Here is a 25,572-nt window from a genome sequence, read left to right as displayed (position 1 = left end):
TCACCCTCAGAGTTGGAAGATATTTCCTCTTTCTTTGTTTTCTGGAAGAGTGTGTGACCAGTTGATACAATTTTTCCTACAAATATTTGGTAGAATTCACCACCGAAACCATCTGGGCATGGGGATTTCTTTTTGGGAAGATATTAATTACGAATTCAATTTCCTTGTTTGTTGTAGATCTATCAGATTTTCTGTTTCTTCTTGAGTCAGTTAGTAATTTGGTTTTTTTTCCAGGAATATTTTTGTTTCATAAATTTGTCTAATTTGTTGGCATAAAGTTGTTAATGGTATTTCCTAATAATTCTTTTAGTTTGTGTAAGGCAGTGTTTCTCTTTCATTCACTTTGTTCACAGTTTTCACAATTTGCATCTTTTTTTTTGGTCAGTCTAGCACTAAAGGGTTGTCAATTTGGTGGATCTTTTCAAAGAATAACCAGCTTCTGGTTTTATTCATTTCCCCCCTTTATTGTTTTTCTGTTTTCTGTTTCATTGCCTTTTTTTTTTTTAAGCCCTAATGTTTTTATTTTCTTCCTTAGGCTTGCTTTGGATTTAATTTACTCTTCTTCTTCCAGTGTCTTAAGGTTAAATCATAAATAATTGATTTGTGATCTCTCTCCTTTTCTAATATAGGCATTAGTATTCTATATACATTTCCATATTTTGTATTTTCATTTTCTTTTAGCTCAGAATATTCAAAAACTTTTGTTGTAATTTCTTCCTTGACTCATTGCTGATTTAGAGGAAATTGAGAAAGAAATTTCAAAAATTTAGAAAATAATTTGATTTCCCAAATTTTCTTCTGTTGATTTCTTGATGAATTTCATTATGGTCAGATAGTAGTATATTTTATATGAGTTCAGTCTTTTTATTTTATATGAGTTCAGTCTTTTAAGATTAATTCTGTCTCCTAGCATGTGGTGTCCTGGAGAAAGTTCCACGTGTACATGAAAAGATTGTGTATTCTGTTGTTGCATGGAATGTTCTGTAGATAGTAGGTTAAGTTGGTTAATAATGTTCAAATTTTCTGTATCCTTGGTAATTCTCTATCTAGTTGTTCTTTCCTTTAGTGAGAATAGGGTGTTGAGCTCTCCAACTATGTTGTTGAACTGCCTATTTTTCCTTTGATTTCTGTCAGTTTTTGCTTCATTTGTTCTGGGGCTCTGTTTTTAGGTACGTGTATGTTTCTAATTGTAACTTCCTGATGACTCTTTCTCATAAAACCTGCCTCTGTATCTCTAGTTACCTTTTTATACTTAAAATCTATTTTGTCTGATAGAACTGCTCCAGCTCTCTTATGGTTACTGTTTACTGTAACCTTTTCTTTTCAATGTATTGTATCTTTGAATGTAAAATGTGTCTTTTATAAACAGCATATAGTGTAACCTTTGTTTTATTCAGTCTAACAGCCTTTGCCTTTTGATTGTGTGTTTATTCACATTGAATGTCATTAATGATATGGTTGGGCTTATGTCTGACATTTTGGTGTTTTGTTTTTTTTTTTTAATTATCTTACGTCATCTTTGTTCCTTTGTCCTTTGCATTAAGTAGATATTTTCTGGTGTGTCATTTTGATTCCTTGGATGATAATTTTAAACTGTATTTTTGGGATTTTAAAGGTAATTATTTTAGGGATTGCAACATGCATTTTGTCAAAGTCTACTTTGTGGTAATATTAACTTATGTAAAGTGCATATATTTTACTCTAAGTATATCTCCATTCTCTCTCCTATCCTTTGTGCTATTATTGTCATTTATAGTACATTTCTATTATATCTAACACAGGGTTATACTTACTGCTTTATACAATCTTATGTCTGTTAAAAAGGTTAAAGGAAAAAGAGAAAACATTATTTATAGAGTTTTTGTATTAACCTGCATATTTACTATTTCTGGTATTCTTCATTTTTCCTGAGGGTTCAAGTTACCATCTGGAGTCATTTCCTTGTTCCAGTATAGTTCTGTTCTCTTCCTTGTCCTTTGTCCTTCAAATATTTTATTTTTTAAAAATATTTTTTCTATTCTGTAATATTTCTTCCTTTTCACTATTTTTTCTTTATGCATTATGTTTATTCATTCGTATTTCTTAGACTTCATTTCTGAAATGATGTATTTTTGTATCTCTCATTCTTTCATCAAGTTCTGTCACCTCACTTCTGAGTTATCTGATTCTAATTTGTGTTGTTCATTTATGACTAGTATCTTATTTTAAATACTTTGACTGTTTTGAAATAAGTTATCAGTTTAATTTGTTCTATTTCTATATCTTTCTAGCATACTTTTATTGTCTGTAGGGATGTTATTCTTCACTTTATCCTTTTCTTATTTTTAATATTAACTTATTAATGGGATTTGACGTTAGTAATCTGTTTTCTTATTTTCAGGTGAAACTGTTTTGCTTGAGCATTTAGAAGAAGGCAGAGTTCATAAGTTTTCCAGTTTCACAGAACTCTCATGTCTATGTGTATGTGTTTAAAAAATAATGACAGCTAGCTTTCTGGATTTTCTGGCTCTCCCACTTTCCTTCTTCTGCTTTTTTCTGTACCTTATTTTTCCATTGTTCTCCTGTACCAATCATGCATACTTTCCAGTCTGCTCCCAGGGATTTCTCTTCAGTATGACGCTTTGTCTGGAAGGGAGCCCAGGAAGGACAATTTTGAGAGTTCACAAGAGGTTAAAGTACAGTGCTAGACCTTTCAGTGCCTGACGATGAGTTCATTGTATTCACTTACTCTTAAAGTGGCCAGAACGCCTCATAGCTGGTTGCTGTTCTCGGATTGGTCTACTAAGCTTTCCAGTGTTGTCTGTTTTATGTGTTCTGTCCTGCCAGATGTCCTATTGTTTCTTTCTCACATCCTGCAGAGGTGCCGATATCAGTCATATCTTAATGGCTGTTGGTAGTTTTCTGTACCATTTTGTATCCTGGGTTTTACCTAGCTTTGTTGTGAATGTTGTCCATGGGGTTTGGGGTTAATTACCTAGTTGTTCTCTGTTTTCACGTGGAGGATTCATAGAGATTTTTCAAAAGCTTTGCCATCACTGCTGATGTTGTCTTCTTAGATACTATTACAGCCTCACTGTGGTGAAGGGAAGCTTCCTTCCAAGGTTAAGTTCAGATGTCAGAACTCATGACAGCGGTCCTGTGGTATGATTAAAGAAAGATTTATTACTCACACAAGTGGGCAGTTCTGAGAGAGGAGCAGAAGATGACTATCTGGGAGGAGGTCCAGAAACAAAAACTAAATGAGGGCATGCAGGTGTTTTATAAAGGATAAGTCCAGTTGGTGCAGAGTTCAAAAGAACCACCTTGCAAAGTCCAAAGAATCTCAAAGAGCTAGCAAGAGGTGCCTGGTAGGTATTGGCAGTGGTGAGCTTTATCAGTAAGTTGCAGAATGTGGCAGACATAGGCAGGAGATGATGCTCAGAGATTGCAAACACTATATGAAAACTTCAGTGAGGTTGGGGGGAGTCTCGGTTTCTTTTCTGTGGTCTCCAGTGTGGTGATCCATTTTTTAGTTTCTGTTATTGTTGTGACCTACTATGGAGGAACTAGGCTTGGATCTTACCTGCCACCTTGGTTCTTAGCAGCCACGATCAACTCCTCCTTGAAGTAACTTGTGTTTCCAGATGGGGATCAGGAGGTAGGCTTACTTGGTAATCTCAGCCAGAGAGAAGAAAGGGGAATACTCTGTGTGGTTATCCCTACTTTCAGGAACAAGTCATAGTTGGCTGGACAAATCCTTATATCACCCTTGCATGATAGTGTTCTTAGTTCTGCCTTTTGTTCAGCTCTGTTAATTATGTATTTTCTTAAAAACATTTAATTTTATCAAGCATCCCCAGAGTGTTTAGTAAGTCTACCTAATTTGTGCACCTTACCCTTGTGTGGGATCCTTGGTATATAAATAAGCTAGAGTCCTACTCTCAGAAAGATTATCTGTTATAGAGTTGTTGGATAGGTAAACAGTTATAAAACAGTTCACTAAGTGTTATGAGAACATAGAGAAAGAAAACTAACTTGGCTTGTGGCGGGAGGAAATTAAGAATGGCTATGAGAAGAAAGTGACATTTAAATTTAATGTTAGGGCGGGGTGCGGTGGCTCACGCCTGTAATCCCAGCATTTTAGGAGGCCAAGGTGGGCAGATCACCTGAGGTCAGGAGTTTGAGACCAGCCTGGTCAACATGGTGAAACCCCATCTCTACTAAAAATACAAAATTAGCCAGGCATGGTGGTGCATGCCTGTAATCCCAGCTACTGGGAGGCTGAGGCAGGGGAATCGCTTGAACCCTGGAGGCGGAGGTTGCAGTGAGCCAGGATCACGCCACTGCACTCCATCCTGGGTGATAAGAACAAGACTCTGTCTCAAAAAAAAAAATTAATATTAGTATAGTATTTACTGATTCTAATAAGCCATTGATTTTAAGAACTTACTGATTTTAAAAACTACCACATGAAATGTTCACATTGTAAATATTACCCTTATATCAGAAATGTTAAAATATTGAAAATATGTGTCTTAAAATTGAGGAATCATTAATGAAAGTATTAAGTAGCAAGCATAGTGCTGAATGGCTTTTGCATATGTTATTTAGTCTTCACAGTAACTCAGTGAGGATAGATTATTACCTTCCGCTGACAGATGAAGAAATAAAACTTGCAGAAATGGTGTCAGTAATAAGTGTCAAGGGGGGATTTAAGCTTACCTCTGATTTCTAAGTTTATACATTCAATTAATCTATAAAATGAATATAGCTTTTGGGGATTTTGCCTTTTCCATATGTTTATTTTCCTATGTTTAGTTCAGTAGAGTGAATTTCAACTTTTCACATAATGATATACAAAACTTTTTGAAGGCTTTTTTTTTCCTCGAGTTTTTCAAAGCAGTTCTTTAAGATGGTGAAATGCCAAGTAACTTAGTTTTAACTACTCTTTTTCATTTGTGTTACTTGTCTTTTTTGGCAGCTTTCTCAGTTCTCTCTCTGTTTCCACCATGAATTTTGGAAGACTTTAGTGTGAAGTATACAGGCCTGTTTAAAATTGAACGTAAACTGTGCCATCACCCTGTAAATAATATAGTCTCTTTAGTAAATTTAATAAAACTGTCCATTTAAAAAGTGGAAGAAAGCACTTTAGGAGAAGGTATTGTGACAGTTCTCTTTGGGAAATGAGAAGGAATAGTAAGTAAGCTTTTTACTTAGGGAAGAGAGGATTAAGGAAAATGAGAAAACTGGTGATATGGGTTGGCAGTGCAGGTATCTTGTCTGAATTTATAATGCTTTAGACTAAGACCATTCCATGTGCAATCACAGGTGGTAATCCTGCTTACACATAAAAATGATCTTAATTGCTTTTAATTTAATATACTGGTAGTCTGTTAGATAGTAGAAATCATCAGTTAACCTCAAGGACCTGAAAATTGAATCATCTTCCTTAAGATATATGATACTTTTAATTTCTCTTCAGTAGCTTATGTTTTCCCTTCCCTTTTCCCTTCATTTTTCTTTCCCTTCCTCCCTCTCTGCCCATCTCTGCCTCCTGGGTGGGCTATTGGGAAACTTGGATTTGTGAAAATATCAAAACATGTATTTTCTTGAATATTATTTTGACTCAAAACGCGATTTGTTCATTATTCCAGAGCATTTGTTTATTCTATAACTCTCTCTGATACTCTACAAAGTTCTTTGCCTTAAGTACTAACCTGTCTACTTTTCCTTTTAAAAAGTATGTATTGCTTGTGAAAATTTTGGATCTGGTTTGTCTCATGAACATATTCTACCACTAACAGGACTTCTTTTTGGCTGCCTGAATATAGGGAAAAGCCAGCTAAGATGATCATTTGCTGGAGCTAGACTGGGGTTTGCAGGGAGAGTGCTACCTGCATGCCATTGTGGCCTCATGTTTATGTTTCATTCTCAGTTATCAAAACCATAAGAAGTGGTGGACAAAACAGGCTCAGGTTCTTTGTTCTTCCACATCAAGAAGGAAAAAACCTATTGCTGATATAAATCTACTTCAGTGCCAACTGTAACCCCTGTGATTTTTCTCGTTGCTTACCTTTCTCTGTCTGAAGACATGAATTATGTGAAAGGATGGAAGCTGTGAGTCCAGAGATGGTAGTTGAAGAGTAGGATTTGACAGCAGTGCAAACAATGAAAAAGCAGTGCTCTCTCTCTCCCGGGTGTCTTGTACTGAACTTGAGGCCCGCTGCCAAGTTAGGGACTATTCCCAAGTGCTTGTTTGGGGCTTTTGGATACCTTAAAAATATATATGAATTCATTATGTAAATTATTTTTATAGGTGTATTTGACCTAATGGTATGTATTACTCAAAATTTTTATGTGTTAATGTGAACTAAGATCATTTTAATGGGAGAGGTGACGTTATGATAGAAGAAGAAAATTTAGAAATAAGTTTAAATTTTTCTCTTTGTGTTAAATAGGCAGGCAGTGGTTAAAGGTTCCCTTCCACATCCTTTTGCCTTGACATTATTTGAGGACATATTGTACTGGACTGACTGGAGCACACACTCCATTTTGGCTTGCAACAAGTATACTGGTGAGGGTCTGCGTGAAATCCATTCTAACATCTTCTCTCCCATGGATATACATGCCTTCAGCCAACAGAGGCAGCCAAATGGTAAGTGATCCTTGATTTTTAAATTGCAAGTTGGAACAGCTTTGTAGCACTCTAATGTCTGGCTTTAGTGAGGATCAGGAGGAGGGAGGGCATATCCAAAGATAGTTGGCGGGAATAAAAAAGAGTTAAAATCCTGCTTGGGAGGCTGAGGCAAGAGAATCACTTGAACTCGGGAGGCCGAGGTTGCAGTGAGCTGAGATTGCGCCATTGCACTCCAGCCTGGGAGACGGCAAGACTCCATCTAAAAAAAAAAAAAAAAAAGAGTTAAAATCCCAGCACTTTGGGAGACCGAAGCAGGCAGATCACATGAGGTCAGGAGTTTGAGACCAGCCTGGCCAACATCGTGAAACCCTGTCTCTACTAAAAAATACAAAAATTAATGGGGTGTGGTGGTGTGCACCTGTAGTCCCAGCCACTTGGGAGGCTGAGTCAGGAGTGTCACTTGAACCCGGGAGGTGGAGATTGCAGTGAGCCAAGATTGTGCCACTGCACTCCAGCCTGGGCAACAGAGCGAGACTTTGCTCAAACAAAAAGGGAAAATGTAAAAATATAATTCAGGTTAGGCAATAGCCTAGACCATTTGTAGCCTGTCACTACAGACCACCTCAGTCTTTTTGCGTCAGCAGTTTTAGAGGCGGAGAAGAGAGAGATAATTTAAAAATTGAGATAGCTTATATGCTAGGCTTATACACAAATGAATTTTTTTGTTCATATTATTTCTTTCAATATGTAGTTGAATGTGTTGATGTGTGTTTAAAAAACAAACTCTTGGGCCAGACGCGGTGGCTCATGCCTGTAATCCCACATTTTGGGAGGCCGAAGCAGGTGGATCACTTGAGGTCAGGAGTTTGAGACCAGCCTGACCAACATGGTGAAACCCTGTCTCTACTAAAATGACAAAAATATTAGACTAAAGCTGAATGAATACAAAGAATGGGAATAGATTAAAGTGAAGGACGCTGAAAGCCAAGAAAAGTAATTATGTTGAAAAGTCATATGCCTTGGGAAGATTAACATAGAAGGGATAAGCAGAAAAAAGGGGAAAATGAAAATCAGAGAAAACTAATTAGCAAACTTTGGAAGGAGAATCGCTTGAACCCGGGAGGCGGAGGTTGCAGTGAGCCAAGATCGCACCATTGCACTTCAGCCTGGGCAACAAGAATGAAATTATGTCTCAAAAAAAAAAAAAAAACACACACACGCACACAAAAAACCCCCTCTTCTTTTTAAATGAAAACTCCGTTAATCTAGAATGTATTTGAATTTAAGAACCTCAGCTTGCTAAATAAAATACCTACTTAAACTTTTCTGTGTACTGCTCCCACCTTGTTTTCCTTAGTTTTGGTTCTATGTTTGGTCAGCCTTTACAATGACTTGGGCAATGACTGCTGAGAACTTGTGAGAGACGACTGGAATTAGGTTTAAAAGGAATATGAGAATGTTAAGGGTTTGGCACTTTTGTGTAAATAAATGTCTGGCATCTGTCTGAGTGTATTTCAGATTTTATTACATAGCCAAAAATGAAGAGATTTTGCAACATGTGTTGCTTTATATTAGCTCTCTCCATTTAGGGGGAGATAATCAAATATTGAAAGTGTTATGTTGGAATCTGATGATCATGAGCCCATAAAAATGTTTTTAAGTATATGTGTTACTCTTCTGTACGAAAGAAAACGTTCAGTCACTTGTATGAATTTTTTTATTCTTCATAGCCCTCAAAAGAGAATTTTCCCTGTTTTTTGTTTGTTTTTTGAGATGGAGTCTTGCTCTGTCATGCGTTTATGTGATCACGACTCCCTGCAGCCTCAAACTTCTAGGCTCAAGGGATCTTCCCACCTCAGCTCCCTGAGTAGCTGGGACTACAGGCATATGCCACCACACCTGGCTAATTTTAGTATTTTTTATAGAGGTAGGGTCTCACCATGTTGGTGACCCAGGCTGGTCTCAAACTCCTGGGCTCAAGTGATCCACGCGCCTTGGCCTCCCAAAGTGCTGGGATTATAGTCACGAGCCACCGTGCCTGGCCTCCTGTTTTTCTTTTTAAATGGCATTGTTGGTCCTTTATGTTTTACTAATTTGAGAATTTGCAGTTATCTTTCATGTTGGTTACTTTTATCTTTCATGTTCCACTGGTCTCCATCTTATGTTGATTTTTTTCTGTGAGTATTGTTTGGACATATCCCTTTCCATAATTTCCAAAGTTTGCTAATTAGTTTTCTCTGATTTTCATTTTCCCCTTTTTTCTGCTTATCCCTTCTATGTTAATCTTCCCTAGGCATATGACTTTTCAACATAATTACTTTTCTTGGCTTTCAGTGTCCTTCACTTTAATCTATTCCCATTCTTTGTATTCATTCAGCTTTAGTTCCTATTAGTCAGTAGAAACCTTAACCTCCAGTTATACTGTTCACCTTATTATCTTACCCAGTTTATAGCCCCCAAAGTTTTATTCAGATAGCTTTACCATACTTGAAATGTCCTCTTCATCTATCCTTCCTATCCTTGAAGGCTGCTGTGCTGTATACTCCACAAAGCTCTTCTTCAATTCTTTAAACCTCAGTGGTTTTTTTCCCTTTGACTCTATACTTATTGTCTATAATATGCAAAATAGCACTTAGTTTTATTGTTTTTTTTTTTTTTTTTTAAGTTTTACTTTTTGTTAATTTTGTTTAACTGACTAAATTGTAACCTCTTTTAGGGCAGGGATCTCCTGCTTTACCTGTTGTGTATTCCTCTTTGGATACAAAATACTAAGTAAATTCACACTGATTAATTCCCGTCTTTGCAGATGGTTTGATAGTCAAGCACCTGCATGACATTTGGTAATAATTTTGGCTTATCACAGTTGTTCATGTTATGGTTGTTAACCTTTGTGTACTTAGTAATCATTGGTATTAATCAATGTGATTTATATTTGACAGCCACAAATCCATGTGGAATTGACAATGGGGGTTGTTCCCATTTGTGTTTGATGTCTCCAGTCAAGCCTTTTTATCAGTGTGCTTGCCCCACTGGGGTCAAACTCCTGGAGAATGGAAAAACCTGCAAAGATGGTAAGAAGATATTATCCAAAATGAAAAATTTTATAACTATTGGAATTCTTCATGGTTTGTTTTCTCTATAATCAGCTCTCTAGGTTACACTGCTTTGGGAGACCAGTCACTTAATTTCACAGTCTTCACACATGGTTATAGAATAGGAGTGTTTTGTTGTATGGCATCACTTGAATGCTATTTTATAAATTATTTTAGCTTTTTAAATAACATATTTTTGAAAAAAGTTACATGTTGTATCTTTTCTGTCAAATCTCATGGTCATTGATATCACAGTTGATAACTATGGAAATGAGTATTCTCATAAAGGATATACTTTTAACAGGTAGCGTTTGTGAATAAAGAACCTCTGTGAGAGAAAGTATGTTTATTAAACTTTTAGCTACAAAGAATACCATGAGATATATTTTATAACAAATTATTTAAGGATATTTTAAATTGCTTTTTAACAACAGAGAGATGCTTTCAGAGCTAGGAAAAAAAATCCATATTTAAAACAACTTCTTTTTATACTTAAGAAACACACTTTGCCTCTTCTCCTTACTCTTAATTCCCTATAGAAAGAGGGCATGTGGAGAAAGTACACTGATTTAGGGCATTTTAAGGGACTTCCAGTTTGGAAGAACACCAGTTCTTCTATTTTTCTTCTTAATGAGAATGTTATTCTTCATTCTCACCCCTATGGATCACCATCTGGTTCTCTAGCAACCAGCAAGACCTGGTAAGAAAATTGTTGTATTTAGCTGTGGCTTCTTTATCTAACTCTGAAAAGCAGAAGCCTGTGTTTTGGAGTGCGTTAGAATCCCTGGCAAGGGGGCCAGGGAGTCAGAGAGATGGAATTGAGTCTGTGTACGGGATGTTTGTTATGACTTGGCATTGATAAATTATCCTCATAGTAAAAGGTGAAGCTGGCTGACTCTTGTCAAATGGTTTCCATGGCAGACAACAATTTGGTTTCAATTTAAAACAAAAGGTTTTTGTAATGTTGCTTTTTTCTTTAAAAATGTAGCCTGACTTTAAAACAGAGGATTTGTTTTAGCAATAATGGTCTATCTACTCCCTCACAGCAGTGCAAGTGTACATATTTAACCAGTTTTGAATTTCATATGTGCATTTGGCATGTAGTAGCCTTAAGTTAACTGTTCTGTTTTGATCACCTTGCTCAAATTAACAGCTCTGTGACTTCTTTGTGAAGTTCTAGGCTGGCTCCTTTTGGTTGTTAGCCGGGGCAGTGAATTGTACAAAGTTATTCCTACTTGGTTCCTGCAGTGGCATTTGGGCTGTATTTTCTTCAAGTTGGAATTCATTTATAATTAGCTCTAGAGTGAAAGAGCTGATATTGAGAGCCTTCACTCCTCTTCTCAGTTTTTTGACTTGTAATTACAGATTGATTCTTGAAGTTTATATGCCAGTATTTTGTTTTGGACTCATTTATTTAGCTGGGAATCTTTTCTTGTTCTTTCAGTTGTCAATTTGCTTACTGTCTTTTATTAGTTTCTTATAGTTAGATGATTTTTTGCTGGTGGTTTACTTGAACATTTAAAATGAAAAAAGATTGAGCTCAGTATCTTCATTCTTGGTTATGTGGTTAAATATTTGGGACTTGGGCTTTAAACAGTTCATAAATAAACCTAATTTAAAATTCAGTGAAATAAAAATCTGAAAATCTTTATTTTTTAATAATATTGGTAAGTATTAGTTAATATTTCTTGAGTACTTAAATGTTCAGTACCTTCCTGAGTTTTAGATGTATCTCCTTTAATCCTTACAGCAACCTTACAGGGTATAGATGGGGAAACCAGGCTTAGCGAGATTAGATATTTTCCCAAAGTTTGTGTAGTTTCTTGAATCAAATTATATTGGATCCACAACTCTTAACCACTGTGTTATGTTTATCTGGTTCCTTCCCTCCATTGCAGCTGTTTGCTTCTCCATAGCTTGCTTTGTCCTCAATTCTGTGAGGTATTGCCCTGTATTTCTCTTTGTTAAGACAGTTTTACTGAGATGTAACTTATATAAAATCCATCCATTTTTTAAATGTACAACTCAGTGACTTTTTAGTACATTTACAGAGTTATGCAGTTATCACCACAATCCAATTTTAGAACATTCCTATCAACCACAAAGATTCTTGCCCTAAATTTCTTTATCTTAAAAAAACGCTTCTTGAACAAAGGATCTATATCCTACATCTCCTTCTCCTTTAATACTCAGCTACTTAGCTTCTTAGTCATTACATAGTCATTATTCATTGCAGTTTTAAATAGCTGGATTAATTCCAGTGAAACCATAGAGTGTATCACAACTTAATTTGGAGAGTTAGCCATTAAACAGCTTGACCTCAGAGTAGACTCTTCCTATTTCACTGTATTACTTTCCATTTCCACTCTAAAGAGAGCTCATATCCTTTTGTGTTAATTTATGTATATTTTATATTTATTTTTCAGTTCTTGATTCTTTATCTAGAGCAGGTAAATTTTACCTCTGGGTTTCAAACTGTTCTTCATTTCACTTTCTTGTTCTAGGTGCCACAGAATTATTGCTTTTAGCTCGAAGGACAGACTTGAGACGCATTTCTTTGGATACACCAGATTTTACAGACATTGTTCTGCAGTTAGAAGACATCCGTCATGCCATTGCCATAGATTACGATCCTGTGGAAGGCTACATCTACTGGACTGATGATGAAGTGAGGGCCATACGTCGTTCATTTATAGATGGATCTGGCAGTCAGTTTGTGGTCACTGCTCAAATTGCCCATCCTGATGGTATTGCTGTGGACTGGGTTGCACGAAATCTTTATTGGACAGACACTGGCACTGATCGAATAGAAGTGACAAGGCTCAATGGGACCATGAGGAAGATCTTGATATCAGAGGACTTAGAGGAACCCCGGGCTATTGTGTTAGATCCCATGGTTGGGTAAGAAGCTCTACTGATAGTAAATTCTGTGTGGTGTTTCTCTTTTTCACAGGTTCCTAAAAACATTGACTAAGATAACATGACATATATATTGGTTTCCAGTAAACAGCTCTTTAATGGCTATTTTTAGGATATGGTGATTAGAATACAATCTCAAGTTTAAAAATTGCTAGTTTTTTGCCTTGGATGTCTTAGATATTTTTTCTTTCTAAATTAAGTCCATGTTTGCTGACTTTGGGTGTTGTCTGCAGATTTTGCTCGGATTGCATCATTACCATGAAAAATGTGGAAAGAAATTGTTTTCAGAACTCTTTCCCTTCCCCTAGAAGCTTTAATTCCATTTTCAGTACTTTATAGTAAGAATATAGCTTACTTTTATTTCCCTAAATACATGAATGACTTGATTTCCAAAACTTTGTCAGCCCATGCAGCTTTACTTCTAGTTTGTTGTTGTTGTTTGTTTTGTTTTGCCATGCCACCCTGGTCATAGTCCAGGGAAGTACAACTTTTTACATACTCAACAATTTTATTGTTACTTTGAGATTTATTCTGAGGACAAGCATAGTGACAAGTTACACCTCAGTATATACCAATGCCTTAGAGCCATCTAAACATCTAGGAGCCATAAGAATCACTTAGCACTGCAGGAAGAAACAGTTATATTTTGAGAATTCAGTTTGCCATCTGACTAATACTGCTGGGATAAGCCTTTTGTGTCAGAGATGACAGGCCATCAAGGAAAAGAGAAAGTTCATGGAAAAGGGCACACAAAATATTAAAAAAAAACAAGTAAAACTGTAATCGCATTATTGGGAGGCATTTTCAGGACTGGCCCTAGAACACGCTGTTTGATCTGAAAATTTCCCACAATCTTATATACTGCTGGGATAAATGTCTTAAACACACTCTTCATATTTTTTTTTTTTCCCTTCCTTGGCATTAACTGATGATACCAGTGTAATAGGAGGGGTGGATCCCACCTTTAGAATATCTGCAAGTTACATTTTATTATCTATTTTTAGCTCATTTTTTTGTATACTTCTATAGGTACATGTATTGGACTGACTGGGGAGAAATTCCGAAAATTGAGCAAGCAGCTCTGGATGGTTCTGACCGTGTAATATTGGTTAACACTTCTCTTGGTTGGCCAAATGGTTTAGCCTTGGATTATGATGAAGGCAAAATATACTGGGGAGATGCCAAAACAGACAAGATTGAGGTTTGTTTTTTGCTTTTTCATTTTCAAGTCACTTTTATAATGGGTTTTGAGTTGACAATATAATAATTTGAGTACAGATATTCTTTCTTCTTAACAGTTGTCTGGGGTGCCAAAGGTACCTTTTACAGAAGTTTTACTCAACCTTCATGATTCTAGGGATAATATATTCTCTTCCACATAATCCTAGGATGGAGAGATGTATTGGTATGAGAAATGGCTGCTGATCAGTTTCTAGTCTTAAAAGCTTGTGTAATTGATTTTCCTCATTTTGGGTAAAGCCACTGCCTGAATTTCCTAGGGGCAATTTCTGCAAACCAAAATTATGTAAGATCTATTCTGGAAGAACTGGCTATCCTAAGTTAGGAAAACAAGGCCCATATCTATCTATCTATCTATCTATCTATCTATCTATCTATCTATCTATTATCTATCTATCTATCTATCTATCTATCTATCTATCTATCTATCTATCTATCTATATCTTTTATTGCTGTTACTGGTGTTGGGACAGATGGTAGACTATATTAAATATTATGATGGTTACATGCAAACAATTTTAAAATTGATTTATGGGCTGTGTGGGAACAAGACTAATTAACCAAAGCTTGGGAAAAAATATTTACCAAGTGGTAGAATTAAGTCTGTGGCAATCAAATGGATTATGGTGAAAATAATCAGTGATTAATATTTTATCACAATGTTTTGTTAGTGGCATATATCCCTGATATTGGTGTTAAGTCTAAAATTAACAGCTTTGAAGTAGACTTTGCTACAGGTCTTATGGATCACATAGATAGAACAGAGTTAGCTCTCAATTTTCCTTTGGGGGAAACTTCTCATACAAGGATGGCTTTAAATGGCTCTTCAGAGAGACACTGTACACATCTAATGGACAGAAAATTCAGACTCTAGAACAGTTGTTTTAGAAAGGTATTCTGTAGAGTGCCCATGATTCTGAGGGAATAATGACTTAAAGGGCCTTGCTTCCAAAATGGAAACTTGGAATGGAAGAAACCCCGTTAGTATTCCACCAGGCTCAAATACTGAAAACGGCATCTGTTGTTCTTGCAGCTGGTTTTCATTAATAGAAAATTTTACATAGACTCCATAAATTTTCTCCCTGTTGGTATTTCACTGCCTCCCACTCTTTTCAAATCCAAGTTGATGTTTGAATCTTTTAACAGTTGGAGTGCATTGCTAATGAGACAAAGGTTATGGGTTCATGTTTCAGACAGGCTTTTAGCTTCATTTTGGTCTGCTTGAATATCGATTGCCTACCTAATCCCATCTAGTTCACACCTGTGGATTATGAACTATACATGAGTGTATAGGTATGAGTACGCTTAGGAAAACGGTTTAAAGCCCCTAAGTTTTAGAAGAATATCTGTAGCAAGAAAATTTACATAAGGGAATGCACTCAATTTATTATCACCTAGGGTTTTTTAAATTCCATGTTTTGTTTTGCCCATCTTAGCCTGCTATAACTGACTGATTAGCCTGAAAATAAAATCATTTGTTTGTTACTGGGAATATTTCAAGTCTTATTTTCCCCACTTTAGGTATAATACTTTAGATACAGAAATTTGTTCAGAATAACAAATAGTTCAGAAGGGATTCAGATAAAGACATTACAATTTATAGAGGTTCCAAGTCTTTAAGAATAAAAATTAATACACTTTATATAAGCAATACATAACATTGATTAAATAGGATTTATTTTCCTAGTTTGCAGTGAGCGCAGTAGATTTTAGAATTAGAATTCCCTTTCTGGCCTCTTTGTTATGTTTTCTTGAGCTATGCATATATATATACACATACAGACACATACATACAGTGGTGTCATTGGCTCCCTCACCCCTTCTTTCCTTCTTCCCTGTATGGTACCAGCATCCTTAAACCTGTTTTTAATTTTTTTCATTCATCCATTCGTTCATTCATTTGTTCCTTCATTCATTCATTCTTTTAATCTGCAAAGGCTCTGTTGCCCATTAATCTTATTTTTAGATCCATCTTTCTCCTTCTAGGTTTGCTGGAACACAACTGCTGTTTGTTTTTTGTCCCCTTTTTATAGATTGATGTTTGTGGTAAATTTACTTCTGTATACATGAAGACCTCCCTTTATAATTTCCCCTGGAGATTCTGATGAGTTTTCACTATTAGGACATCAGAGCCTTTGTCATTTTATTTACATAGGCACGTCTAGGAAATAGAGCATATAGTTATTTATTCTCTTCTTATGTTGATGTAAAATCTGATATTTGGCAAACTAAACAAAGAGTGCAGCTCTTCGTCTAAATTAGTCTTGCATAACTGGGGAGAAAATCTGGGGTTTTCCATCCTGAGACTAGTAGTGATTCTACTACCAGCTTTTCATCTCCCTTGATTTGATAATACCGTGAACTTGAAAACTTTTAGAAAGATATGTAATTTTAAAAATCCCTCTTTTTCCAAGAAGTGTATTCGCTAGCCTTTTGTTAGTGGCAGCTGATTCCAGATACTGATCTAACCCTACTCTGGGTGACATTCTCCCTTCTAGTCCCATTTTCCTTAGAAAGCTCCCTAGCTTTTGTCATGCCCAAGAATGAAAGCTGCTTTTCGCTGGGACTATAAGAGAGTATCAAATTATGGTTGTGATAACCCTGTTCTCTTCTGAAAGACTTAAGAGTCTGTTTGGTTGGCCGGGCGCAGTGGCTCATGCCTGTAATCCCAGTACTTTGGGAGGCCGAGGTGGGTGGATCATGAGGTCAGGAGTTCAAGACCAGCCTGGCCAACATGGTGAAACCCTGTCTCTAGTAAAAATACAAAAATTAGCTGGGCTTGGTGGCGGGCACCTGTAGTCCCAGCTACTTGGGAGGCTGAGGCAGGAGAATCGCTTGAACCCGGCAGGCAGAAGTTTCAGTGAGCCGAGATCATGCCATTGCATTCCAGCCTGGGGTACAAGAACAAGACTCTGTCTAAAAAAAAAAAAAAAAAAGGTTTGGGATCACACTGTTCTATATGTGTTTATAGTACATTTGGAAAGAAAAGATAATTATTTGGTAAATTATTATATAGCAAGGTAAGACACAGTAAACCTATGTGTCTTGAGTGGATCACATGGGAAAGTCTCATTGTGTTCATTCATTTATGCTACCTGCTCGCTTAGTGGAAATTCTTTAGATCAGCTTCTCACTTCCTCTTTTGTAAGTGGTGATGTGACCAGATGCTGGCTACATTAGGGAAACCAGCATCTGGTCACATCAGATGACCAGGAGAAGGAATGGGGAGAAGGAATGGGGAATTCTGGGTATTAGATGTGTTTTTATATTGTACAAGAGTTGTAGAAAGAATGAATAGATTTAACCTCAGGTTTATAATAAGCTTCTGGAAGGAGGGATTGAGCGTAGGGCATTGCTAATGATGTCACATTTTTTAAAAGATAGTTGTGGTATTTGGCTCCTGCTTTAATAGAATAACATATATGTGAGGGTATGTCTGTTTTCCCTACTTGTCAGGTGATAGTGGCCACCTATCTGTAGGTGTTATTTAAAAGGTGCTTGCTAGTACTTGTTTATGTCTGTTCTTCATTATGCTGAAATGACTTCATTGCCTTTTGTGGACAAATCTAGTTTACTTGTCTGCACAGTACTTCAGCCACCACCCCCCCTCCTGATTTTTACTATATTGTTGTGGGGCCTTCCCATAATAAGTACTAAAGCATTCGCAGAAAGAATAATTTTCATGTTTTTGATAGAGGAAAGATCAAAAGCCTTTATTTCTATTTTATATGACCCTGCAGTAGGCAGAACAACCTTGTTTCTTAACAGCATTCCTTTTTTGTTAGGATCAGGTTTTACTGCTGAAAACGTTTGTTGCACTGAGGGCCTGTAGTACTTCTTACTAATAGCAAAGATACATCATTGATAATTTATAGGTTTAAAGCATTTTTGCCATGGTGTAAAATTAAGAATGTACTATTAGCTTATATTTTCTTGAGGTTGCTTTTCTTGTTATATACCCATTTAACTGATTGACAAAATCAGTATGTTTCTAATCATTGGTTTTATTGAAAACAATAGTATTGTCATAGCTAGATTTTTCTCAGTTTCTTTTTTCTTTTTCTTTTCTTTTTATTTATCTATTTATTTTATTTTATTTTATTTTTTATTTGAGATGGAGTCTCGCTCTGTTGCCCAGGCTGGAGTGCAGTGGCGCGATCTCGGCTTTCTGCATGCAAGCTCCACCTCCTGGGTTCACACAATTTTCCTGCCTCAGCCTCCCGAGTAGCTGGGACTACAGGCGTCTGCTACCACGCTCGGCTAATTTTTTGTATTTTTAGTAGAGACGGGGTTTCACCATGTTAGCCAGGCTGGTCTCAATCTCCTGACCTGGTGAGCTGCCTGCCTCAGCTTTCCAAAGTGCTGGGATTACAGGCATGAGCCACTGTGCCCGGCCTTTTTTTTTTTTTTTTTTTTTTTGAGACAGGGTCTCACTCTGTCCCCCAGGCTGGAGTGCAGTGACGTGATCTCGGCTCACTGCAACCTCTGCCTCCCAGGCTCAAGTGATACCCCTGCCTCAGCCTCCCAAGTAGCTGGGATTACAGGCGCGTGCCACCACACCTGGCTAAGTTTTGTATTTTTAGTAGAGACGGGGTTTCTCCATGTTGGCCAGGCTGGCCTTGAACTCCTGACCTCAAATGATCCACCCACCTCGGCCTCCCAAAGTGTTGGGATTATAGGCGTGAGCCACCATGCCCGACCTGTTTTTTCGTTATATACTTTTTATTTTGGTTTCTCCTCCCCACTTTCATTTCTGAGTTTCTACTGACAATGCAGCAACACCTGATAGTAGAGATAAAAAGAGATTTTCATGTCTACTGTAAGAACATGTGTATTTGCTTTAAATCTTAGAGTAAGCTTCCCTACTTTAAGAGGATACAATGTCCATAGCTAGTTTTGTAGAAATCTAATTTTACCTGGCACGACTTTGTTGGGAAACAGAAACAAAGATTATTAGAACCTTTAGTACCAAGAACTTTTGAATAAAGAAGGTATTATTTTGTAGGATGTGTACTGAAAACTTGGCATTTGGTGAATGTTCTGTTTCATATTCTAAGCCTGAAATTGCAGGGCTACATTTTCCTATGATAACTTCCTTTATTTCATCAATACCCTAATAAGGAAATTTGTTTCCCAAGTATTCAAACTTCGTTTTTAAAGGAGTTTCTTTGTCTGGCATCTTAGCCTTTGTACTGTTAAAAACATATAGGAACCTGTTGATAATTTTTTTTACTGTTGCTTTGTAAGATTAATTCCTCATTAAAAATTATAATAAAAAATCTATTGTTGAGATAAGGCTGTTCTGATAATATGACAAGTATCAACAAGTACTTCCTTTTAAATCTTTGCCAATTTATAACATTGTGTTTCTTAAAATTGATTATACCTTCAGTTTGAGGCTGGGCACGGTGGCTCACGCCTCTAATCCAGCACTTTGAGAGGCTGTGTGCTGATCACTTGAGGCCAGGAGTTCGAGACCAGCCTGGCCAACATGGTGAAACCCCATCTCTACTAAAAATACAAAAATTAGCCGAATGCGGTGACATGCGCCTGTAATTCCAGCTATTTAGGAGGCTGAGGCAGGAAAATTGCTTGAACCCGGGTGGCGGAGGTTGCAGTGAGCTGAGATCAGGCCACTGCACTCCAGCATGGATAACAGAGCAAGACTCTGCTTAAAAAAAAAGATTGATTATACTTTCAGTTTGAGAAATATTCAAAATAATTAATTTAAATACCTGAATATTTGCCCATATGTGCTACTTTACCACACAATATGTACTGTATGTTAGTGTGAATATATATTTCTCCCCAAATCTTCATAACATATGATCAGAGAAGAATGATAGTGATAAACTCCATCATTAGATTCCTCAACTCAGCAGAGCACCTGGATTTTGGACTTACGTTCATTGAGTTGTAAACCTGGTGCTGGCCTTTTGTGTTATTTTGTGTCAGGGGTACATCGCATAACAATAAATTTGTGAACTCCTGTTTGAAAATTGCCAGTTGATTATTGGGCACAGTGGCTCACACTTGTAATCCCATCACTTTGGAAGGGTTGAGGTGGGAGGATCCCTGGATCCCTTGAGGCTAGGAGTTTGAAACCAGCCTGGGTAATATAGTGAGATCCCCGGCTCTACAGAAAATAAAAATTAGCTGGGCGTGGTAGTGCACTCCTGGAGTCCCAGCTACTTGGGAGGCTGAAGTGGGAAGATCACTTGAGCCCAGGAGTTTGAGACAAGCCTGGGCAACTTGGCAAAACCCCGTCTCTACAAAAAATGCAAAAATTAGCCAGGCATGGTGGTGTGCAACCGTAGTCCCAGCTACCCTGGAGGCTGAGGTGGGAGGATCACTTGAGTCTGGGAGGCAGAGGTTGCAGTGAGCTGAGATCATGCCACTGAACTCTAGCTTGGGCAACAGAGCAAGACCCTGTCCCCCCAAAAACAAAAGAATTTATTTTAGCTGTGCTTAAAAAGAATGAGAGCAAAGAGGGCAGTTTTCCCTTCTTGGTATGTTAATCTTTTCCCTATTAGGTTTTCGGGGCCTCAGGACAGTGAGGCTTTCAGAAGTGTCTTATGAAGCAGTTGAGTATAATTGACCAGGATGTTGACATTCATCATCATGATGCCTTCATCTGGAACTCTGTTCTCAATTTTTTCGTTTCCTGGAGTAATTCAGGTTTTAGAAAGCTTTGGTCACAGTAGCAATTTTTAGCTCTAACAGAAAAAGAGCATAGTAATTGCAAATGTTTTTAATATTCAATGCATGATTCCTTGCAAAAAATATTATAAAACTACCCAGAGTAACTATGATACTTCAATTCTTTTCATATTTAAAATCACTTATATGTACTCAGACTTAATGTATCTTGAAATAGGTTAAAAGGTTTTGAATATAGCACTGTAATTGCCCTTACCTGTCTCTCTAACAGGTGTGTGGTGTCCCTTTACTTCACCTACTGGGTCCAAAGCATTTCTTTATACTTGTCACCTCAGTGAGATTTGGCATGATTGAAATGTTATTTCCATGGATAAATATTCCATGTTTTAAAATCCCATTTATGTGAAATTATATTTTATGTTCTATGAAGTTGTATCAGAAAAAATATACTCCCCAACCCTCAGTCATATCTGTCTCCCTTATGTATAAGCTTTTAATTCACTGCTTGTTTTGGATATTGTCTGGAACATTAGAAGAGGAGTGGTTCATTTTGGGCATAATTTGAGTTTCTCTTCTAGAGCTTTATAGCATTCCAACTCTAGCACATTTTATGGTGGTTGCTTGGTTGTCCTCCTGCATCTGTTCCTTGAACTTGTCTTGTCAAGTGAGTTGCATAGCAGCAATTTTGGTAGTAGACTGGCTGCATTCCAAGATTGCATGGGCAGTCCTGTCTTGACATTTAATGAGCTGATGAAATGACTCAAAAACTGGATGTGATGTCTGTAGAAGATTTGCCATTACTTCTTTGTGTAGATAATGCTATGGTTAACCCACATCTATTTCCTCTTGTAGCCTATATTCTCAGTGTGGTTTAGAATATTTCAGAATGTTAAACCAATGTGCCACAGTGTGGTCAAAGCAGCTGAAACCACTGGAGACTCTGGTTCAGATTTGGAGTTAGATTTTAGAAGTGACAAGCCTAATTTCAGTTTAACTAATTAAACCACTCTGAGGTAATACAGTGAAGTACACCCTTAAGAGTTGCCAGATTTAATTAACATTGGCACAGTTTTTAAAGCATAAGTGTAATCTTTTGGAATTGCCTAAAGTGGTTCATTTGTTCTGGGTTCAGAATATACAAACAAGCTTTTGCCAGGATTTGTGTTATTTTAAACATAAGGGGCTTAAACTGTATTTATAGACCTAGTAACCTGTCCAAAACTTTTACAGGAATATGAGAAATGGAATAGTGATTTCTTTAAGACAGAGCAACATGTTCTTATTTCACTATGGTAACTTGTGCCCAGTAGAAAAAGATTGTGTGGCTGGTACAAGAGAAATACTTGGTGGAGAAGCCAGTTTGCTAATAGTGTCACTCTACAAAAGTAATGGAAGGAAACATTTCAGAAATTGGACTTTGTGTGAAGGAAAATACATTATCTGTGTGTTTAGATGCAAAGTATCACAGTCAGATATTGTTTAAGCTGGTGATCCCTTAATCTCTTTGGAGGATCCTTATAATTCCTTTCTATATCATATTAACAAAAATGATAATAGCATTTATTTATTTATTTATTTATTTATTTATTTATTTATTTATTTATTTATTTATTTTGAGACTGAGTCTCGCTCTGTCGCCCGGGCTGGAGTGCAGTGGCGCAATCTCGGCGCACTGCAAACTCCACCTCCTGGGTTCACACCATTCTCCTGCCTCAGCCTCCCGAGTAGCTGGGACTACAGGCACCTGCCACCACGCCTGACTAGTTTTTTGTGTGTGTTTTTAGTAGAGACGGGGTTTCACCGTGTTAGCCAGGCTGGTCTCGATCTCCTGACCTCGTGATCTGCCCTCCTTGGCCTCCCAAAGTGCTGGGATTACAGGCGTGAGCCACCGCGCCCGGCCAATAATAGCATTTATTAATAACAGCAGTTATCATCATCATTATTATTTGTGTGTCCTTGGACTTGCTTCTTAGCTTTTTCTCCTTTTTTAAAAATTATGGAAAATGTCAGAGTATAGAAAGCAGAGTAGAGACGACCATGAACTACCTAGTTTTAACCATTGTTAGTACATGGCTGATCTAGACTGCAGTGTGTCTTAAGCGGGAGGGCTAAGGAGATGGCAGAAATGGGTTTTCTAATAATATATCTGTGGTGTTAATACTTCGTTTTTGACATAGCCTAAAATAAATGAAAGAATCAGGTCTTTGTCGCTCCTTCTAACTAACCTCTTAGCTAGTGTTTTATATGTAAACTTGCAAATGTGACAAGAAGAAAAAAAGTAGTTTTTTTCCATCAAAGACTTGTGTGTGTGTGTGCGTGCGTGTGTGAAGTAATTTTAACTTCATATTAGAATTAAATAGTGTATAACTGGGAAGAAAGAAAGACCAAATAAAAGACATTTGTTTGAAGCTTTAGTGAGCCTGATCGATCTGAGGTAAGCCTGAAGGTGACAGGTATAGAGGGGACAGTGATGTAAACTAGAAAAGGAGCCAATTTTATTATAGGCTGTATATAGTCACCACTCTGAAGACTCTAATCCAGCACAGTGCAATATGTAGCCACTAATTACATGTGGCTCTGCAGGACTTAAAATGTGCCTAGGTTGAATTAGGATGTACTTCAATTGTAAAACACATACTAAGAAGACCTAGTATTAAAAAAACCATAAATATCATTAATAAAATTTTAATATTGATTACAGGTTGAGAGAAAAGAATTTTGGATGTGTTAGATTAAATAAAGTATATTATTAAAATTCTGTCTACTGTTTTACACTGTTTTTGAGATGGAGTCTCACTCTTTCACCTAGACTGAAGTGCAGTGGTGCAGTGTCAGCTCACTGCAACCTCTCCCTCTCAGGTTCAAGCAATTCTCCTGCCTCAGCCTACCGACTAGCTGGGATTACAGGTGTGCATCTCCACACCTGGCTCATTTTTGTATTTTCAGTAGAGAGAGGGCTTCACCATGTTGGCCAGGCTGGTCTTGAACTCTTGGCCTCAAGTGATCCACCCGCCTTGGCCTCCCAAAGTGCTAGGATTACAGGTGTGAGCGAAAACATTCTCCTGGCATGTTTTGTACTTTTTAATATGACTACTAGAAAAAAAATTTTTTTTTACTTTTTTTTATATATGCTTTTATTTTTCCGTGATTACAAACACAACTGAATATCAAATGCACAAAGTAAGAATTATACGGGGAAAAAAAATCAGATACGTTCATATGTATATCACCTTTTCAAGGCTATTTCCATCCAGAATAACCTTGGTTTGCCAGGGCCAATAGAAAGAAGTCACAAAATCACCTTTAGTCAAATTTGTGTGTTTGCTTTCTTCTATAATTCCAATACCTCCACCATCAACGACTTGAGATAGCTGTCAAGGTGTTATATAATCAGTGCCAGTGTCTTCATTCATTTTACAGCGAAGGCTGTCACTTCACACTTGGAAGGTTGCACAGCGGCCAGGCAGAGGCGCTCCTCACTTCCCAGACGGGGCAGCCGGGCAGAGGCGCTCCTCACATCCCAGACCGGGTGGTGGCTGGGCAGAGGCGCTCCTCACTTCCCAGACGGGGCGGCCGGGCAGAGGCACTCCTCACTTCCCAGACTGGGTGGCGGCCGGACAGAGGCGCTCCTCACATCCCAGACGATGGGCAGCCAGGCAGAGACGCTCCTCACTGCCTAGACGGCGTGGCAGCTGGACAGAGGCTGTAATCTTAGCACTTTGGGAGGCCAAGGCAGGCGGCTGGGAGGTGGAGGTTGTAGCGAGCCCAGATCACGCCACTGCACTCCAGCCTGGGCAACTTTGAGCATTGAGTGAGCGAGACTCCGTCTGTAATCCCAGCACTTTGGGAGGCCGAGGCGGGCAGATCACTGGCGGTCAGGAGTCGGAGACCAGCCTGGCCAACACGGCGAAACCCCGTCTGCACCAAAAATACAAAAACCAGCCAGGCGTGGTGGTGTGCGCCTGCAATCCCAGGTATTCGGCAGGCCAAGGCTAGAGAATCACGGGAGCCCGAGGCAGGGAGGTTGCAGTGAGCCGAGATTATGCCGCTGCATTCCACCCTGGGCAACAGAGGGAGACCATCAGAAAGAAAGAGAAAGAGAAGGAAGGAGGGAGGGAGGGAAAGAAGAAAGGAAGGAAGGAAGGAAGAATTTATGACTACTAGAAAATTTTAAATGGACACATACGGCCTACATTTGTGGCTTGTGTTTTTTCTCCTGGACAGTGCTGTTTTAGATCCAAACCTGTTGTAAAAACTACACCAGATGAGAACAAGGAGATCGAGAATTAAAGGAAACTGTGCTTACAAAATGTGGTTTTTAAAAAATCTTTAATAAATCTTAATTACATTGCTTAATTTGAAATAGAAATGAATTGATAGATCTTGCTTTTGTATTTACTTCATTACCAAAAAAAGGCCTTTTAGTTTTTGCTTTTCGAGTGAGAGAACAAGGAATGGTTGGAAGGGACTAGTGCTCAAGTGAGTAAAGCAACCAAATCATTAGTTGTGCCTTCTCAGGAACTATTTTGAGTTCCTCGCCTCTGTGCCATTCTTAATACCTTCATTGTTAATACCTTTGTTGAGCTTATTAATACTTTGATCGTGGTCTTCATTTGTTGTCCTTTCAGCAAATGTTGCCGAAGACCTTTTTCTTTTCATTGTTTCCTTTGCTCTCTTCTTCCTGAGACCGTTGCTTGTATCTAGAGCAGTATTAACAGTGATCCAAACCCCAGTTTTCTCAAGGGACTGAAGTGAAGATGAGCAAAGTATTTCTGATCTATAATCCTTTATCTGCAATTCTGAAATCCAAAGGACTCTGAAAACCAAATGCTGCTTTCGTTAATTCATTTGGTGGAAAACTTGACCTGAACCAGTGTGAGACTATTTGTAGTCTTTATCCCACACTGTGGGCATACTTTTATTTTTTATTATTATTATTATTATTATTATTATTATTATTATTATTATTTTGAGGCAGAGTTTGCTCTTGTTGCCCAGGCTGGAGTGCAATGGTGCGATCTTGGCTCACTGCAACTTCTGCCTCCC

At 37.7% G+C, this 25,572-nt stretch overlaps 1 protein-coding gene across 2 annotated transcripts in view; it reads left to right on the top strand.

The window, feature by feature from the left end:
• Window positions 1-25,572, top strand: part of LRP6 (LDL receptor related protein 6) — a 156,287-nt gene that overhangs the window by 76,410 nt on the left and 54,305 nt on the right. The window contains exons 4-7 of one of the 2 annotated variants that reach the window (XM_032159641.2): window positions 6,438-6,634; window positions 9,556-9,687; window positions 12,213-12,609; window positions 13,657-13,828. In XM_032159641.2, coding sequence (XP_032015532.1) covers window positions 6,438-6,634; window positions 9,556-9,687; window positions 12,213-12,609; window positions 13,657-13,828 — 898 coding nt within the window. Of the gene's footprint in view, window positions 1-6,437; window positions 6,635-9,555; window positions 9,688-12,212; window positions 12,610-13,656; window positions 13,829-25,572 lie in introns of those variants that run through there. The other variant, XM_058442459.1, reaches the window with a different exon arrangement.

Source organism: Hylobates moloch, unplaced genomic scaffold, assembly GCF_009828535.3.
Source record: "Hylobates moloch isolate HMO894 unplaced genomic scaffold, HMol_V3 SCAFFOLD_8, whole genome shotgun sequence".
Classification (NCBI taxonomy): domain Eukaryota; kingdom Metazoa; phylum Chordata; class Mammalia; order Primates; family Hylobatidae; genus Hylobates; species Hylobates moloch.
Note: the sequence above shows the minus strand (reverse complement) of the source record. Positions and strands in the feature narration are given on the sequence as shown.